The sequence below is a fragment of the Gopherus flavomarginatus genome, chromosome 13 (genome assembly GCF_025201925.1).
Source record: "Gopherus flavomarginatus isolate rGopFla2 chromosome 13, rGopFla2.mat.asm, whole genome shotgun sequence".
NCBI lineage: Eukaryota > Metazoa > Chordata > Testudines > Testudinidae > Gopherus > Gopherus flavomarginatus.
In genome coordinates this window covers 27,850,930-27,867,350 of record NC_066629.1, presented here as the reverse complement: position 1 = coordinate 27,867,350, position 16,421 = coordinate 27,850,930, and the positions used below count along the sequence as shown (strand labels likewise).

Genomic DNA, 16,421 nt, shown 5'->3' with positions numbered 1-16,421 from the left:
ACTTTTTAAAAACAAAATTCAATCGATGGTCAGCCAGGTCAACATGAGAAACTTAAAATATTCGCTTCTGCAGGTAACTCAGCTGTCTTCATTTTCCTGTTTGTTCATAATCTGGAAAAGAAAAACAAGCTTTTCTATGTATGTATGTATGTATGTATGTCCCAACTGATTTCTCAATTTGGAATGAATTAGTCCAAAGGAAGAAAATAGTCTTTCAGCACTGGTAGAAGAAGCTCTTGCTGTAAACTGGGAGATGGATTCAGCAACTCTTGCAGTGATCAAGTCCTTAAGTGACTTCGTCCAGTTCACTGGTGTGACTTTCTGTAAAACATACATACATCAGCAGCAAATGTATATGTATGTCTGGAATGGTTCACTCTGAACTCTGATGTGTGTTATAGTTGGCACTATGGAGGGATGATTGCTGGATGCCTATGGCATAGTCAGCTCCTCTTCTTCAGCAGTTAAGGTTTGAGCCTGCTACCAAGTAAGTATTGAGAATATTTGCAAGAACAGGAGCTGGAGATGGTGCTTGTCTTGTTTGTTTGTTTAATGCTTGTGATTTAGCTCTGTTGTGGCATAATTCTCTTATTAAGATTTCACTCGGTTCCTTTCAAATGGCAACAGTGATTTCCCTGCATTTTGTTCAAGGCTGCAGAAATAAATAGGCTTCAGTGTGTATTCAACATTTCTCTTAAGGCCAATGTTGTGAACCTTGGCCGTGCTATCTAATTTTTTTATGATTTTGCTCACAAAATGTCAGCAGATTAGGCCAGTTCTTGATCTAGTGCTCCAAACAGTCCACTACTGAGTGAGTTCTATTGTATGTCCTGTGGGAGAGTGAGTTAGTTAGCTAGCTTGGTTCCTCCCTGAGCAGCTGCTGCACAGTGGTTGTTACAGAAGCGTTTGTTTTGTAATGTAGAATCATAGACTATCAAGATTGGAAGGGACCTTGTCTAGTCCAAAATAAAATCTTCCCAGCCAGGGCTTTGTTGAGTGGACCTTTATGGAAGGAGATTCCACCACCTCCCCTGGTAACCCATTCCAGTGCTTCACCACCCTCCTTGTGGAAATGGGTTTCTAATATCCTCTCCATGTGGAGACCCTTGTACCGTCATCTGCCACCACTGAGAAGAGTCTAGATCAATTGTCTTTGGAACCCCCTTTCAGACAGTTGAAAGCAGCTATCAAACCCCCCTCAGTTTTCTGTTCTGCAGACTAAACAAGCCCAGTTCCCTTGGCCTCGCCTTGTAAATTCTGTAATCATGCTCCAAAATGTCTGTTAGTTAGTCTATAAGGTGCCACCTACTTATAGATTAATTGTTTGCTGCTAATTGTTTTTGTTGTCCTCTGCTGGACTCTTTCTTTTCAATTTGTCCATATCCTTCTTGTAGTGTGGGACCCAAAACTTGACACAGTACTCCAGGCGAGGCCTCAGCAATGCTGAATAGAGGGGAATGATTATATCCCTTGATCTGCTGGCAATGCCTCTACTTATATGGCTCAAAATGCTGTTTGTTTGTTAGTTAATCTTTGTGGCAACAAGGGCACACTGTTGACTGGTATGCAGCTTTTTGTCCATTGCAACTACCAGGTCCTTTTGTGCAGAACTGCTGCCTGGCCACTTGGTCCCTAGGCTGTAGTGGTGCGTGGGATTTGTCTGTCCTAAGTACTCACTCAGCATTTATCCTTGTTGAACCTCATTGGATGTCTAATCCTCTAATGATGTGTGTAGGTCCTTCTGGATCCTATCCCTACTCTGCAGTGTATGTAGTGCTTTTCCTGGTTTAGAGTCATAGATTCATAGACTCTAGGACTGGAAGGGACCTTGAGAGGTCATCAACTCAAGTCCAGTCCCCTGCCCTCATGGCAGGACCAAATACTGTCTAGACCATCCCTGATAGACATTTATCTATCTAACCTACTCTTAAATATCTCCAGAGATGGAGATTCCACAACCTCCCTAGGCAATTTATTCCAGTGTTTGTTTAACTTTTTCCTAATGTGCAACCTAAATCTCCCTTGCAGCAGTTTAAGCCCATTGCTTCTTGTTCTATCCTTAGAGGCTAAGGTGAACAAGTTTTCTCCCTCCTCTTGATGACACCCTTTTAGATACCTGAAAACTGCTATCATGTCCCCTCTCAACCTTCTCTTTTCCAAACTAGACAAACCCAATTCCTTCAGCCTTCCTTCATAGGTCATGTTCTCAAGACCTTTAATCATTCTCGTTGCTCTTCTCTGGACCCTCTCCAATTTCTCCACATCTTTCTTGACATGTGGTGTCCAGAAGCGGACACAATACTCCAGTTGAGGCCTAACCAGCGCAGAGTAGAGCAGAAGAATGACTTCTCGTGCCTTGTTTACAACACACCTGTTAATGCAGCCCAGAATCACGTTTGCTTTTTTTGCAACAGTATCACACTGTTGACTCATATTTCGCTTGTGATCCACTATGACCCCGAGATCTCTTTCTGCCATACTCCTTCCTAGACAGTCTCTTCCCATTCTGTATGTGTGAAACTGATTGTTCCTTCCTAAGTGGAGCACTTTGCATTTGTCTTTATTGAACTTCATCCAGTTTACCTCAGACCATTTCTCCAATTTGTCCAGATCATTTTGAATTTTGACCCTGTCCTCCAAAGCAGTTGCAGTCCCTCCCAGTTTGGTATCATCTGCAAACTTACTTAATAAGCGTACTTTTTATGCCAACATCCAAGATGTTGATGAAGATATTGAACAGAGCCGGTCTCAAAACAGACCCCTGTGGAACCCCACTTGTTATACCTTTCCTGCAGGATTGGGAGCCATTAGTAACTACTCTCTGAGTACAGTTATGCACCCACCTTATAGTAGCCCCATCGAAATTGTATTTGCCTAATTTATCGATAAGGATATCATGCGAGACCGTATCAAATGCCTTACTAAAGTCTAGGTATACCACATCCACCGCTTCTCCCTTATCCACAAGGCTCGTTATCCTATCAAAGAAAGCTATCAGATTGGTTTGACACGATTTGTTCTTTACAAATCCATGCTGGCTATTCCCTCTCACCGTACCACCTTCCAAGTGTTTGCTTGCAGATGATTTCTTTCCTTACTTGCTCCATTATCTTCCCTGGCACAGAAGTTAAGTTAAACTAACTGGTCTGTAGTTGCTGAGGGTTAAGTCCCTGCTATCTGCTGGCTCAGTAATGAAAATATTGAATTAAACTGGACCCAGGACAGATCCTTGGGGTGCTCTGCTTGAGATTGTCTGCCAACTAGAAATGGAGCCATTAATCATTACCTAGCTTTCTATCAAATCAATCAATCACCTGTAGTGCATTCATCCAGCCCATACTACTAAAACTTGCTGGCCAGACTACTGTGGGAGATTGTACTGAAAGTACAGGTCTGGGCTTTCCTGGTCAGGATGGCAGATTGGTGAGGGAGCCTCTGACCACCACCACCTGCTGCCTCCTCCTGGGAGTGATTGATAGTTGTGCCTTCCCACTGGTGGAGTCTCCTTCTGCTCCCTTCCATCAGATGTGTTATGTGGCTGAGAGTATTGAAGTGGGTGTGCACCTGTATTTGTGTTGCTGGTACATGGATGCTCCTCTGTTGTCTTTTGGAAGTCACATGCTGCTGAGGTTCCTCACTGTTCTCCAGGGCAGACTGCTCTGCTTCCTCAGAATGTTGTCCTGGGCAGATGTCAGGATATGCTTCTGTGGGCCTGTCTGTCTTTGTTTTCTATTATGCAAGGAAGGGTCGATACTTGTTTCTCTGGTCCTTGAACTCTCTCTCCCACTATGGAGACCAGCTTGTGCTTTGGACATAGTTGCATCTGTCTGTTGGAATACAAGTAAACATGGCACAACAGGTGACAGCTCACCAGTGTCCTCAGCTATTGCAGCTACTACTGAGAGAAGCTTGTAGGATGGTGTAGTCAGTGGCCCTCCCAGGGGAGATGACCCTCTCTGCTGAGTGCAGCCCAGGTGCTTTTCAGCTGGCTTGGAGCAGGGGTCATGGCTCACAGCTCCACCCAGCACTCCACCCTACAAGCCCTTGGATGGTCCCTGTAGAATGTAGTGCTGCAAAGTCACAGCCCCTACATGGTCCTTTGTGGTGGTGGCAGGAAGGCTGGATTGGTTGAAGCAAGGGCCCGGCCCCCTCCGCCTCCCCTCTAAACTCCCTTGTAAACTCCCCTGTTTGCCATCCCTGTTCGCAAGCTCCTCTGGTCGCTTAGGGGCCTCAGCCTTATAGGCCTGCTGGCCCTGGGTAGGGGCTGATGGGTATCATTAGGCTTAGTGCTCACAGCCGTGCTCACACTACAGAGAAGGGTTGAGCCCAAAGGGTCACCTGGAGACCTCCCTATCAAAGCAACCATCCTTCCACAATCCTACAGCTGTGGCCTGTACATCTGAAACACTGAAGTCATTCTTCCTTTAGCTAAGAGGTGCATCAACTGAGCGTGCAACCACTAGTGGTCAGCTTAGGACTCTCCTCTAAACAAAACAAGTGCTTCTCATCTTCAATACATTTGCAGCATTGTCTGTGACCAAGCTGCGTACTGGACATTGGACCTTTCCCCCCAGTTTGGTAGAACTTGTCTTGCTCCTACTTGGGAGCATTCTGCTAGGTGTACATTTCCTGAGTTCTCAACCATTCCTGTAAAAAAGACAATTCAATTCCCACCTTCCACTATCACACTGGCACCTATAACCAGATCATTGTGGACATGGCTCTATCCATCAAGCCTCAGGTTACCAATATCACCCTGGAGCTCTTTTGCACACTGCTCAGTTTCTCTTTCTGACATTTCATCCAGCAATGTGCCTGCAACACCTGCTCTGTTGGGCAGACTGTACCCCAGTCTGTCTTAACAACTGAACCATGTTAATGAAGTGAGGGTTCCCAATCATTCAGCACACAAAGTTTGTGGCATGCATAAACAAACCAGACAAGGGTTGGATCACTCACTCACTCACCTACCTCCCTCCCTCTTTCCATGATCTGCTGGTTCATAGCACAAACACTTCTATAGTGGTTTCTGAATGATGGAGAGTTCCTCTTTTCATTGTGCCACAGGGGGTATACTGTGCGGACACACACACAATCATTGGCAAACAAACAACTTAAACTGTACAAAATGATGGTAACCTTGACAGTGGATAGGCTTCAGAACCCTGCACATTGTCGAGAGATTCTCCTCAACAACATAAGTAAGTAAGTGCATTCAGTGAGTTAGTTAGTTATCAATCATCATCATACTACTCAATATATTCACTGACACTCAATCCTACCACTGTAGATAAAACATAAACAGCTGAAATACATAGGCAGATCTTCCTTTGACAACTACATAGTTTGCTCAAATGTGAGAATTCACGAACACTCCAGAACAAAGACAGGCAGCCCACAATAAAACAGTGTCCCAAGCTGAAGATCCTGCATGTTCCTTTCAAGATCATACACAAACACAGCTGCCCCCCAAGAGGAAATACTGCTCACAACATTGTTTCAGTCACTCTACCAGGCCTTGCATTTCTATGTTGCACTGTTTGTTTGTTTGCATTCTGCACACACACTTGTCTTACCCACAGGTAGAGGAACTTCATTCAAATCATCCCACACTGCATCTCCTTTACTGCCTGCTACCATTATAGGTTTTTCCCTCTAGAGGGAGAATGCTGGGGTACATCACAAATCACTAAAGGCTCCACTCAGACAGACCTCAAGACTTCCAGAATATGCTGCCCAAACAAACACTTTACCTTTTGTTTCTATTGCCTCTCTCCACCCCCCCCATTTATCTGCAGACAACTCCTCCTTGTCCAGATCTGTTCCACCCCAACAATCCTCTGTTCATTCAACCCTCTGACACTCCAAGACAGCTAAGGGATCAACTCTGGCCTGGTCAGGGGCAGGGCGGGGGGGAGGAGGTGTCAACCTAACACATGCTACTTACTTCAGCTAGAAGAATAGCACAGCTGAAGTCAACATATCCTAGTGCAACTTACTTACCTCAGATTCTCACAGCACAGGGTCAATTGCCACAGCTCCCCCCTCAACTCTGTTTCCACCTCTCACCAAGCTGGAGTGCTGCAGTCAACAGGAGAGCAATCAGGTATCAATTTATCACATCTCCACCATACACAATACATCAATCCCCAATAGATCAATCACTACCCACCAATCCAGCAAATAGTGTAGACAAAGCCTCTGTGTACACCAATTTGCAGAGGAAAAACAGAGTTGAGGTTTGCTATGTCTCCCCTCTATATATTAGTCACTCTTGCTGCTAACAAACAAGCATGTGATCTCTGGAGTCACCAATCCAAAGTTGGAGAACTTCTAAACTAAGCATCTCTGATGGTATCTTGAGCACTGAGCCCCAGTGGTAGGTAGAAAGATTAACCTCAATAATCTACACAGAACACCCAGGAACCCCATAAAAGTGGGTCCCTAATCCACAAACTATTAGAACTCATTTACAAAACTTTGCTTAAACCTTACATGACTATATTGTCTCATACTATAGATTTAGAGTTTATAATACCTATTCCACAGTAATATCTTTGAGCTATAATGTACCTTGATTAAAACTCTCTGTAGATTCAGCAAAGAGTCCTGTGGCACCTTATAGACTAACAGACGTTTTGGAGCATGAGCTTTTGTGGGTGAATACCCACTTCCTCAGATGCATGTCATGCCTACCTCCATGCCTCCAGCTTCCACCCCGGACACATCACACGATCCATTGTCTACAGCCAAGCACTGAGGTACAACCGCATCTGCTCTAACCCCTCAGACAGAGACCAACAAACACCTACACAATCTCCATCAAGCATTCTCAAAACTACAATACCCGCACGAGGAAATAAGGAAACAAATCAACAGAGCCAGACGTGTACCCAGAAGCCTCCTACTGCAAGACAAACCCAAAAAAGAAAGAAACCAACAGGACTCCACTGGCCATCACATACAGCCCCCAGCTAAAACCCCTCCAACGCATCATCAGGGATCTACAACCCACCCTGGACAATGATCCCACACTTTCACAGGCCTCGGGTGGCAGGCCAGTCCTCGCCCACAGACAACCTGCCAACCTGAAACATATTCTCACCGGTAACTGCACACCGCACCATAGTAACTCTAGCTCAGGAACCAATCCATGCAACAAACCTCGATGCCAACTCTGCCCACATATCTACACCAGCGACACCATCACAGGACCTAACCAGATCAGCCAGGCCATCACCGGTTCATTCACCTGCACGTCCACCAATGTAATATACGCCATCATATGCCAGCAATGCCCTTCTGCTATGTACAGCGGCCAAACTGGACAGTCTCTACGGAAAAGGATAAATAGACACAAATCAGACATTAGGAATGGCAATATACAAAAACCTGTAGGAGAGCACTTCAACCTCCCAGGCCACACTATAGCAGACCTTAAGGTGGCCATCCTGCAGCAAAAAAACTTCAGGACCAGACTTCAAAGAGAAACTGCTGAGCTTCAGTTCATCTGCAAATTTGACACCATGGGCTCAGGATTGAACAAAGACTGTGAATGGCTTGTCAACTACAGAACCAGTTTCTCCTCTCTTGGTTTTCACACCTCAGCTGCTAGAACAGGGCCTCATCCTCCTCGATTGAATTGACCTCGTTATCTCTAGCTTGCTTGCTAGCATATATATACCTGCCCCTGGAAATTTCCACTACATGCATCTGAGGAAGTGGGTATTCACCCACGAAAGCTCATGCTCCAAAACGTCTGTTAGTCTATAAGGTGCCACAGGATTCTTTGCTGCTTTTACAGATCCAGACTAACACGGCTACCTCTCTGATACTATCTCTGCAGATTGGAATTTTTTGATAAAAATACCTATTCAATGTAAAAAACACTTCTTTTTACCATTGATTTTTATCCACTCTGCTCCGCAGTCAGTATCTTGAGTGGCTGGGGCAGGCACCAGACACATGCGCAGCTACTAAGTACATTTGCCCCTCACAACAGACAAGCTTGCTTACTGACAGAGAACACCACATCAACATTTGCCATTTCATGCTTGTATAAAAATAAATACACAGGAAGATGTGTGTGTTTTGTTTGATCAAATAAATACAAATGGGTCCATTATCTGTGCATGATTTAAACTACACGTTGTGTATTTAACAAAAAACATTCACACAAACAAGGATACATCATTTTAAACAAACAACACATACCAACCAAACATTTAATTTTTGCTGTGAGGTTTGTGATTTTGTGCAGGGTTTCCATATTAACATATACAGTTTTGATAAAAATGCAGACTGCTTCATTTTAATACAGTGGTTTCTAAACACTATTTAGTCAAACTCTGCCACACCCTCAGCATTCTGCATCAGTGCCACCTCCCCCCCAGGCCAGATCTGATTGCCTGCCTTGCTTTCAGACAAAGGGCGGAACAGCATGGTGTCTACAGAGAGCGCCTCGTCCACCTACGAGGAGCTGGCCAGAGCCTACGAGCACGCCAAGCTGGAGGAGCAATTGCAGCATGCCAAGTTTGAGATCACAGAGTGCTTCATCTCAGATAGCTCCTCCGACCAAATGACCACAGGGACCAATGAAAACGCAGACAGCATGACATCCATGAGCACTCCATCTGAGCCAGGTATCTGCAGGTTCACCGCCTCCCCACCCAAGCCACAGGACAGCGACAGAGGCAAGAACGTGGCAGTGCCCATCCCGCACAGAGCTAACAAGAGTAAGTATCCTTCCAATGGCTAAGAGTGCCCCAATCACTCATGCAGGAGTGAAGCTGCAGCAAGGCTCCTACAGCCACTGAGGTCCCAGCACACACGTGGCCCTGCTCCCAGTGGGTTTTTAAGCAGCCCTGCTATGTCGACCAACTGGAGCAGCCCATGTGTGTCTGGTAGCACAGCTGGTGTGGCCCCAGCTGGAATGCAAGTGCTCACATACATTTGCAGCTACTATGTGTTCCATGATTCCTTTGGTAGCTAGGAAAAAACACAGGGTTCATTTCACACAAGGGTTCGACCACTATTTCCCAGTCTTTCAGGGCTCAGAGAGGGAAATAATTACTTGCCACAGAACATGTCATCTCAGTTTTACCCCACTACACTCTCAGCCTTTCTAAGAACAAACTGAAGCATGGATGACAACTAGACAGAGCTTCCTCTCTCAAGAGGAGTCAAGTGCCACAGCCCCTGTTGCTCTCCTCTAGGTTGCACACACCCACATAAGCCTTTGCAGCTGTTAACGTAAAGCCTTCAGATTCACACTATGATCAATGCTTACCACACCCACTTTCCTTTCTCCCCCCTAGCCTTACATGTCTGTGATGAGGTTTATTATAAACAGATGTTCCCTGGTAATTTACTGTTTGTTTCAGGTGTTGTGTCAGGTGCTGCTTTCAGTCCTCACTTCTGAAATTCTAGGTTCATTATAGGCAGAGATGAGAGGAACCAGGGGGCTGAAATAGACTGAAAGCCAGAACCTATATGGTGGCATTCTCTGAAACACTCCCAGTTCCACGCGCAGGGCCAGGTAGGTAGACAGGCAGAGTCTCACTGCGTAGATGAGACAATGGTGTAGAGAAGAGGGGTTTACGTGCAATAGGAACTGGGGAAACTTTTGGGATGGGGGGAGCCTGTACAGGAGAGATGGGCTCCACCTAAACCGAAGCGGAACCAGACTGCTGGCACTAAACATTCAAAAGGTTGCAGAGCAGTTTTTAAACTAGGAGATGGGGGAAAGCCGACCGCTGCAGAGGAGCATGTGGATCGGACACAGACTTCTCTTAGGGGACAGTCTAATGAAAGAGAATCTCTAGGTTGTAGTCAGGAGCAGAGGATGGAAGAGGATAATGTAAGGGCCGGATTAGATGATAAACAGTCACATAAAAAAAGATTCTGACACATCAGAAAAGGGCAGACGAATAAACAGGGACAAGTTTTTAGAGTGCTTCTACACAAATGTTAGAAGTCTAAAAAATAAGATGGGTGAACTGGAGTGCCTCACGATACAGGAGGATATTGATATAATAGGCATCACGGAAACCTGGTGGACTGAGAGCAATCAATGGGACACAATCATTCTGGGGTACAAAATATATCGGCAGGACAGAACAGGTCGTGGGGGGAGGGGAGTGGCACTATATGAGAAAAAATGTAGAAAAAAGAAAATAAACATTATATATGAGATAAGAAGTTACTCTATGAAAACAAGAACCCCTATAAGCAGCTTGAAGCCAGCTGCTTCAAATGAAGTAAAAATCTCAAGTGAATCCGCATGCTCCACAGAATCTCTGTGCATAGTAATTTCATGCTCTAATAAAAATATAACAGTATGGATCTATTATTGACCACCTGACCAGGACAGTGATAGTGAGGATGAAATACTAAGGGAAATTAGAGAAGCTATCAAAATTAAAAATTCAATAATAGGAGGGCATTTCAATTATCCCCATATCAACTGGGAGCATGTCACCTCAGGACAAAATGCAGAGATGAAATTTCTCAATACTTTAAATGACTGCTTTGTGGAGGAGCTGGTACGGGAACCCACAAGAGGAGAGTCAACTCTAGGTTTAGTCCTGAGTGAAGCGCAGGAGCTGGGCCAAGAGATAACAACAATAGGACCACTTGGAAATACCATAATATAACAAACACAGGGGAACTATGCAAAAATGAGGGGGTTAGTTAAACAAGAATTACAAGGTACAGAGACTACAGTGAAATCCCTGCAAGTTGCATGGGCACTTTTTCAAGAAAGACACCATAATAGAGGCCCAACTTCAATGTAGACCCCAAATTAAGAGAAATGGTAAAAGAAGTAAAAAAGAGCCACTGTGGCTTAACCACCATGTAAAATAAGCACTGAGAGATAAAAAGACTTCCTTTACAAAGTGGAAGTTAAATCCTAGTGAGGTAAATACAAAGGAACATAAACACTGCCAAATTAAGTGTAAAAATGTAATAAGAAAAGCCAAACAGGAGTTTGAAGAACGGCTAGCCAAAAACTCCAAAAGGTAATAATAAAATGTTTAAGTAAAGTACCTCAGAAGCAGGAAGCCTGCTAAACAGCCAGTGGGACCCCTCGATGATACAGATAGAAAAGGAGCGCTTAAAGACAATAGAGTCATTGCAGAGAAACTACACGGATTCTTTGCTTGTCTTCGCGGCGGAGGATGTTAGGGAAATTCCCAAACCTGAGCCAGTTTTTGTAGGTGACAAATCTGAGGAACTGTCACAGATTGAAGTGTCACTAGAGGAGGTTTGGGAATTAATTGATAAACTTATCAAGTCACCAAGACCAGATGGCATTCACCCAAGAGTTCTGAAAGAACTCAAATGTGAAATTGCAGAACTATTCACTAGGGTTTGTAACCTGGCCTTTAAATCGGCTTCTGTACCCAACAACTGGAAAATAGATAGATAGATAGCTAATGTGACACCGATATTTTAAAAGGGCTCTAGAGGTAATCCCGGCAATTACAGACCGGTAAATCTAACATCGCTACCAGGCAAATCGGTCCAAACAATAGTGAAAAAATAAAATTGTCAGACACATAGAAGAACATACATTGTTGGGCAAAAATCTACATGGTTTCTCTGAAGGGAAATTGTGTCTTACTAATCTATTAGAGTTCTTTGAACGAGTCGACAAACATGTGGACAAAGGGGATCCTGTAGACGTCAAGTACTTACATTTCCAGAAAGCCTTTGACAAGGTCCCTCACCAAAGGCTCATACGTATATTAAGTTGTCGTGGGATAAAAGAGAAGGTCCTTTCATGGATTGCGAACTAGTTAAAAAAGACAGGGAACAAAGGGTAGGAATTAATGGTAAATTCACAGAATGGAGAGGGGTAACTGGCGGTGTTCCCCAAGAGTCAGTCCTAGGACCAGTCCTATTCAACTTAATTCACAAATGATCTGGAAAAAAGGGTAAAAAGTGAGGTGGCAAAGTTTGCAGATGATACTAAACTGCTCAAGATAGTTTACTTAAGACCAAAGCAGACTGTGAAGAACTTCAAAAAGATCTCACAAAACTCAATGATTGGGCAACAGAATGGCAAATGAAATTTTATGTGGATAAATGTCAAGTAATGCACATGGGAAAAAATAACCCCGACTATTCATACAATATGATGGGGGCTAATTTAGCTACAACGAGTCAGAAAAAGATCTTGGCGTCATCGTCGATGGTTCTCTGAAGATGTCCACGCAGTGTGCAGAGGCGGTCAAAAAAGCAAACGGGAGCTTAGGAATCATTAAAAAGGGGATAGAGAATAAGACTGAGAATATATTATTGCCCTTATATAAATCCATGGTACGCCCACATCTCAAATACTGCATATAGATGTGGTCACTTCATCTCAAAAAAAAGATATTCTAGCATTAGAAAAGGTTCAGAAAAGGGCAACTAAAATGATTAGGGGTTTGGAGAGGGTCCCATATGAGGAGAGATTGAAGCACCTAGGACCTTACAGCTTGGAAAAGAGGAGACTAAGGGGGGATATGATAGAGGTCTATAAAATCATGAGTGATGTGGAGAAAGTGGATAAGGAAAAGGTATTTACTTGTTCCCCTAATACAAGAACTAGGGGTCACCAAATGAAATTAACGGGCAGCAGGTTTAAAACAAATAAAAGGAAGTTCTTCTTCACACAGCGCACAGTCAACCTGTGGAACTCCTTGCCTGAGGAGGTTGTGAAGGCTGGGACTGTAACAGCGTTTAAAAGAGAACTGACTACATTCATGGTGGTTAAGTCAAGTCCATAAAGGGCTATTAGCCAGGATGGGTAAGGAATGGTGTCCCTAGCCAGAGGATGGAGATGGATGGCAGGAGAATGATCACAGCCTGTTAGGTTCACTCCCTCTGGGGCACTTGGCATTGCCCACTGTCGGTAGACAGGATACTGAGCTACATGGACCTTTGGTCTGACCCGGTATGGCCATTCTTATGGAGCAATCCAATGCTGAGCAAAGGTTAAGGGCTCAATCCTGCAAACACTGCCACTCATGACCGCACCTTCTTGGAGCTCCATGGGGCTTCGCAGCTTTTATTCCCCCATCCATAAATATTTGTAGATTTGGGCCCTAGAAGAGCAAATGAATTCGTTTGGCTGAGTGGAGAGACAGGTGAATCTCTGCACCAGAGGTTTATCCCAATAGCCCACAGTTTATGAGGATATGGAACAAAGTCATCGTCTTTACGATTGGATGGACTCGACTCAACCCTGCATTCACAGGGAGCTCAGCTAGATGAGTCAATAGCATCACTCTCCCCTCTAACCTTTATCTTGTGCATATAGGGACTGACCTTTGGATCCTATGGGGGCTGTTGCTGCCTTGCCCGCTGCATGCAGTGCTTTCCCAGCTAGGGCTCAGGCCATTCCAAGTTGCTGAGAGACAGGGGCCAGCTTTCTGTTTTACTTATTACTGAGCTATCATTGCCTTCAGGTGCTGAACTCTACAGAATTCATACCAGGGCCAGGGTTGGGATTATCTTATAAGCATCACTCCAGCTTTTGCATTCACCAGGCCTGAATCTGCTGCAATCGGTAGAAGAGCCGCCCGCATTGCATTACTTCGTGATCTGCAGTGTCAGGAAGGAAGCAAGACAGAAAGGGACCCCTACTGTCCTAGGCCCCTCTTCTGCCTTTGCAGTGATGTTCCCTGGGGCATGGATTTCCTTCTTCCCACCCCTCCACTGACAGCTGCTGGGCTGGGGGAGGCGAGAATGAAATAATCCTCTGGAACCTCAGCCATGACGCCCATGGGCAGAACAAGAGAAAAGGGATTCCAGCCCGAGCATCTTTCTTCCACCTGCGCCAACCCTGTTCTCAAGCTTCCGTTTCCCCCTGACAACGCTACTTTACATCAGGGTGGATTCATCAGCTAATGCGTGTTCCCAAAATGTTACTGCAGAAGATATCAAATGTAAGACTCCTGCTCTTCCTGCAATGGAACAATATTTAACACTCCAAGCAGTCTTATGACAGCTGCAGCAGCTAAAGACACATAGGGGCAGTAAAGATACAGTAAGAGACTGAAAATAACTCTTCGCATGGTTTGTAATTTCCTTACCATTACTGGGCAGGGAGAGCAGCCAAATGGTTGGTAGATACTTCCTCTCGTTATAGCATGGGGTTCTTTCTTCATCTTCAGAGATGAGTATCAAATAGTGGTGCACATAAAGAACAGGGGTCTTTCCTCTCTGATCCCGATAAGAGAGACAAGAGCAAAGGCAGAGCAAGGTTCTTGGGGTGAAAGCACGCACACAAACAATTTGTGCCTGTGTAGAAAGAGGAGAGCTCTGAAAAGCGAAAGACAAACAGGCGCTTGTTCTCAGGCACGCACAGTTGCTTCCCACACTCTATGCGAAACTGCTCGGCATTTCAAGCACCTTACCTCTGTCTTTGTTCCCTGCAGGCGATTACTGCAACCTTCCCTTGTACATGAAATCAGAAGCGTTCTTCCGCAAGCCTGACATCCACGATCCTTGTCCAGTGGTCCCGCCCAGGGAAGCCTCCATCCGAAACCTAGCCAGGGCTTATCACACGCAAGCAAGGCACATGACACTAGACCCAGGCAGCAAGCCTTTGGGCCTGCCGCACCTGGCCTCCTCCACAACTACTTTACCTCAGAGAACTCTCCCCATGCCTGTCTCGGCAAGCTCCGCTTCTGCTACTACAGCTTCTGCTTCTGCTCCTGCCACCGATCCCACCTCTGCCACCACTGCTGAGCCACGCATGCCCCCACACACCAAAATGGGAGGCTCGAGAGACTCTCTACTAGAAATGAGCACATCCGGTATAGGGAGATCTCAAAAACAAGGGGCTGGAGCATACTCCAAATCCTACACTCTTGTGTAGGAAACTAGAAAACCAATTTTAAAAAAAAACTGCTGGTTTCCTGCATTATTTATATTGAAATAAAATAAACTCTTGTACATAATGAACTCTTTTGTATAAATGAAACTATTTTCTTCTTCTCCAGAACTGAAAAACAAGCCAGGGCACAAAGAATTTGATGTTACAGATTTAAAAAAAATATATATATATGTGATCTTATATATATTTCACTTCATTTTGAAAGGGGCACAAAAAGACTCAATGATTTTTTTTCCCCGATATTGGTGGTTTTGAAAAGCAAATTCTCGAAGACATTGCATGCTGTTTACTGTTCTGAAAACAACAGGAGTTACTTTGATTTGCAAATGCTTATGTGTTAAAACCTTTTTCTATGAAAAAACCCAGCGCCGTGTGCAATAAAAGTTATGTTTATATGTTGGAGTTTTCCACTTGATTCAAACCTCAGGACTGCACTAGAAGCAGACTGGGTTGGGAGAGGAGCGGTTGAGTGCTCCTGGCAGTTTGCACATCTGCCTAAAAACCGTGGCTGTAAAGTTTTAGACAGGACACAAAGCCTGCAGGGAGGCAGTGAACGGAGAGACACAAGCCAATGCATCATAGATCAGCAGGAGCCTCTTCCCCATCCCATGCTGTCCAGAGGGCAAGTGTCAGGCCTCCTGGGGGCACCAGACATTGAGAGGGCATACGCTTTCTTGCCTACCTTTTGTCTTGCTTCTCGGTAGTAGCTGTGACCCTGCAGCAGGGAAGGGAGCAGGCACATCACCTGTCTGCAGATATAGTGCCCCAGTGGCTCCGAGTCGGCTGGGCAAACTCACTGAGGAAGAAACCAGTGGCACTCCAGTGAGGTGCAAGGACGCTGCTAGGTATGCACAAGCCTGGTTATGGTCCGAGTCCTGCCAAGGTATGTGCCAGGGCAGCAGCCTATGACTTCAAGAGGACTCCATGTAGAAATGGGTCCAAACTGGGTACAGGAGAACCTCAAAGATACAAACACCAGAGTTACAGACTTACCAGGCAACCAGACGCCCTCTGGGACTGGAGTAATCAGGCAGCAACAGAGAGACACAAAGCACATACTTCACTGCCTTGAGGCTTTAGCCCTAGTACTCAAGGCTTCAACAGGGCTGTGCGGGGGTGTTGGGGCTGCAGCAGGAGGGGGGCGTCATGGCTTCAGCCCCCCAGGGGGTGCCTAGACATGGGGTGTGCCAGTTTCAGCCACAGCCCCAACGCCCAGTGCTCCCCACCCCCAGCTGAAACCAGGAGTGCAGCTGTGGGGAGCCCCAAGCCCCAGCACTCCCCACAGGTCTAAAGCCCTGAGCATGGTGCTCTCCAGGCTCAGAAGCCCTGACACCCACCAGAACAGCTTGTTCAGTGTTACGGACAAGTCCCATCACTGAGGTTCTACTGTAGTTCTCCTTTGACGCTAGAGGAGGTGCAGCGTGTGAAGTCCAGTGCTGTTCTAGCCTCCATCTCTGAGTAGTGCTGCTGTGCACGACCCTCCCTGCCGACAGAGCTGCTCGTCCAGAGGAAGGACTTGGACTTGCCCAAC

The 16,421-nt window shown here is 45.4% G+C and overlaps 1 protein-coding gene and 1 long non-coding RNA gene across 3 annotated transcripts in view; one reads left to right on the top strand and one right to left on the bottom strand.

The window, feature by feature from the left end:
* Window positions 1–15,285, top strand: part of DSCAML1 (DS cell adhesion molecule like 1) — a 327,133-nt gene extending 311,848 nt beyond the window's left edge. Inside the window, exons 32-33 of the mRNA XM_050921872.1 lie at window positions 8,424–8,735; window positions 14,430–15,285. Of these exons, the coding sequence (XP_050777829.1) occupies window positions 8,424–8,735; window positions 14,430–14,872 (755 nt within the window). The 3' untranslated portion in view covers window positions 14,873–15,285. The remainder of the gene's footprint in view (window positions 1–8,423; window positions 8,736–14,429) is intronic.
* On the bottom strand, window positions 99–16,421 carry LOC127033755 (uncharacterized). 2 transcript variants are annotated; one of them, XR_007769202.1, is made up of 6 exons: window positions 15,573–16,421; window positions 14,632–14,791; window positions 14,085–14,212; window positions 6,004–6,081; window positions 3,565–3,827; window positions 99–111 (listed from the first exon to the last, which is right to left on the bottom strand). It is a non-coding gene; the product is annotated as an uncharacterized LOC127033755 (long non-coding RNA). The 2 variants fall into 2 exon arrangements; XR_007769201.1 differs by lacking the exon at window positions 99–111 and adding an exon at window positions 286–652.